Source organism: Penaeus chinensis, chromosome 16 (genome assembly GCF_019202785.1).
Source record: "Penaeus chinensis breed Huanghai No. 1 chromosome 16, ASM1920278v2, whole genome shotgun sequence".
NCBI lineage: Eukaryota > Metazoa > Arthropoda > Malacostraca > Decapoda > Penaeidae > Penaeus > Penaeus chinensis.
Genome location: NC_061834.1, coordinates 25,046,038 through 25,048,537, shown reverse-complemented (window position 1 = coordinate 25,048,537; position 2,500 = coordinate 25,046,038). Strand labels below are relative to the sequence as shown.

The 2,500-nt window shown below is 36.0% G+C and overlaps 1 protein-coding gene across 1 annotated transcript in view; it reads left to right on the top strand.

The window, feature by feature from the left end:
- The window catches only part of LOC125033467 (protein phosphatase 1K, mitochondrial-like), a 13,053-nt gene that overhangs the window by 1,300 nt on the left and 9,253 nt on the right, over nucleotides 1–2,500 (top strand). The window contains exons 2-3 of the mRNA XM_047624994.1: nucleotides 1–426; nucleotides 1,265–1,364. The exon at nucleotides 1–426 is cut by the window's left edge and continues 63 nt beyond it. Of these exons, the coding sequence (XP_047480950.1) occupies nucleotides 1–426; nucleotides 1,265–1,364 (526 nt within the window). The remainder of the gene's footprint in view (nucleotides 427–1,264; nucleotides 1,365–2,500) is intronic.

Below are 2,500 nucleotides of genomic sequence, written 5' to 3'. Positions count from 1 at the left end.
ACAGGTGAATTTGCCTCTCTTCAACAACACTGTTGTTCAACCTCATTGCATAACAAGTTCCCCATTTTCTATAGCTACAAGGAGAACGGAAATTCAAGGCTTTCAGTTTCCAGTACAAGAAAGTTTATTTGGAATTAAGGGAAGATTTAGTTGGAGAAAAAGTAGAAATGATAACAGCTTCTTGAAAGTTGCTCTCTCATCAGACTCAACCACTAAGAAAAATGATAGCAGTGTGCAAACTGATGACAATGAAAATAAGCAACAACCAGATACCAATTTTGATACTTTAGGAGCTTGGGATAATCACATGGATCTGCCTATTATGATGGATGAAAGTATCAAGCATGGCACCCCAATACCCAGGGTCACAGCTGCAGATGTAGGATGTTCAAGCATACTTGGGAAGAGGACTTACCAAGAAGATAGGTAAGAAAACATAAACCTTCAAACCAACTTTAGTTTTCAGATATAAAGAATCAACCCAATGGAACCTACTTTACAGCCTGTACATGAGCCAAAATCCAAACAATATCCTTAATAGAGTGGCAACTCTCCAAGGTGTATGGCTTATAGTTTCAGGTTTGGCTCACATGAACATGTGTGTGGTAACAAGACAACTTGCCTCCTCTTTGCAATGTTATTATATCTTTTTCTGCATTTTTTTTTTTTTTTTTTTTTTTACATTTTCCAAGGTCTATAATTGTCATTGGTTATGCTGGTTTTGTTGAGCAGACTTATATTATCTCTCTTCCTAATAACTCTGCATAACAATAACAAAGTAACATTATTATTTGCGTTGTTTTTAAAATAATTTTTGTATTATTAAATTTTCTGTAAGACATTGCATTGCTGGTCATGGCAGGCAGGAATAGGCTCCTTAGCAAGGAAATAGTGTTCTTCCTGGAGCTGGTACCTTTTCAGGCATGGCTTTGAATGTTTACTTTCCGCCCTCATTTACTGGTGAAAATAATTCAAGAGCCCTTTCCTAAATGCCCACTGAGTCTGATGTTCCTCCAGAAGCTCTGTGCATTCATGACAAGTCATTCCCATCACCCCAACCCTCAACCAAATTTTTTCACAAGAATCTATTCCTATTATCCTGCCCTCAGCCAGTTTTTTTCACTGGGGATAATTATTCCTCTTTCATATATTATATCTAATAGATTGTGAATGATTATTGTGATTTTCTTTTTTCGTCTGAAATTACTATGTTGTTACAGTGAAGGTGCTGAGTAGATTATAGCCATAAATATTTCCATGACAGGTATGTTGTTGCTGACCTTTTAAACAACATTCTGTGTGCTGCAGTCTTTGATGGACATGGAGGGAGTGAATGTTCTGAATTTTGTGTTCAGAATCTTGAGGTAAGGATTTATATACTGTTAAGTATTTGTTATCTTTTAAGAATGTCAAAGAGAATCTTCTTGTCTGGTATACTGTGCAATATATGTGTTTTTTAATTTATTTTGAAGAAGGTTCTTCTTTATAGCCAGCAGTTTCAGATATTCAGATAGAAAATTTGAACTTTGATACTACCAAGAATAGTATTTCAATACCTTCTTTTTCATAGGTCTGTCTTTCACTATTAGATGAAGGAATTAGGAGGTAAAAGGAGATGAAATACAGAGACTCTCTGATGTGTGTTGAGGCAAAAATTAAACAATAGAGAAGTGAGTGAAATTGTGAATGTCCTCCTTACTCTACACTGGGAACCATATATTTTTTATCACATTTTGAATGATGCCTAAAATATATCCTCGCAAATTTAGTGCACTGAATGATTGATCTACTTAAAGTTGTTTTGCATCCTTCTTGGAGAGTCCAGGGAGTTATGAGAAACACTACTATTTCAGTCATGATAAAGTGTTCACAATACCCAAAATAGAAGTTATTTTTTTTTCACATTACCCTTCTTCCTAAATCACACAAGCCCCAGTCCAATCATGTCAGATAAAGAAAAAACAAGATCTTGGTCTGGAGACAAGAAAATCTGCCAATTAAAGAGATAGATTTATAAGAAGTTGGCTGTATTTGTGCTGGTCCTGACCTCCTACTAAAAATTGTTCATTAGGGTCAGCCTTGCAAGATATCAAGTGCTACAGATAAACTTCTGAAGCATGAAGTGCTAATGAATCTGTATCTTACAGCCTCCCAAATTAAAGCAAGTCACCTGAGACTGCAAAGAAATGAAAAGTGATATAGTGATCTAAGGTGATATAGTCTGATGACAGCACGTTTCAAATATTCTATGACGGTGAGATGCCCTTCCATAGCATGTTAATTTGTCACTCAAAATCTGTCCTGTCCTGTGCAATAAACAGTATAGTGGAGTATGATCACTATATTGAGTGTTAGAGATTAATCTTTTGTCAGAAGTTTGAATAGATAAGGACTGGTCAAAAGGTTTTGCTGTTAACATCTGGTCTGGTGATCAGTAAAGTGTAAGGAGCGTGGTGCTGGAGGTTTGTCCTCACAAGGGGAGAACCTGACAGTTTTTTCT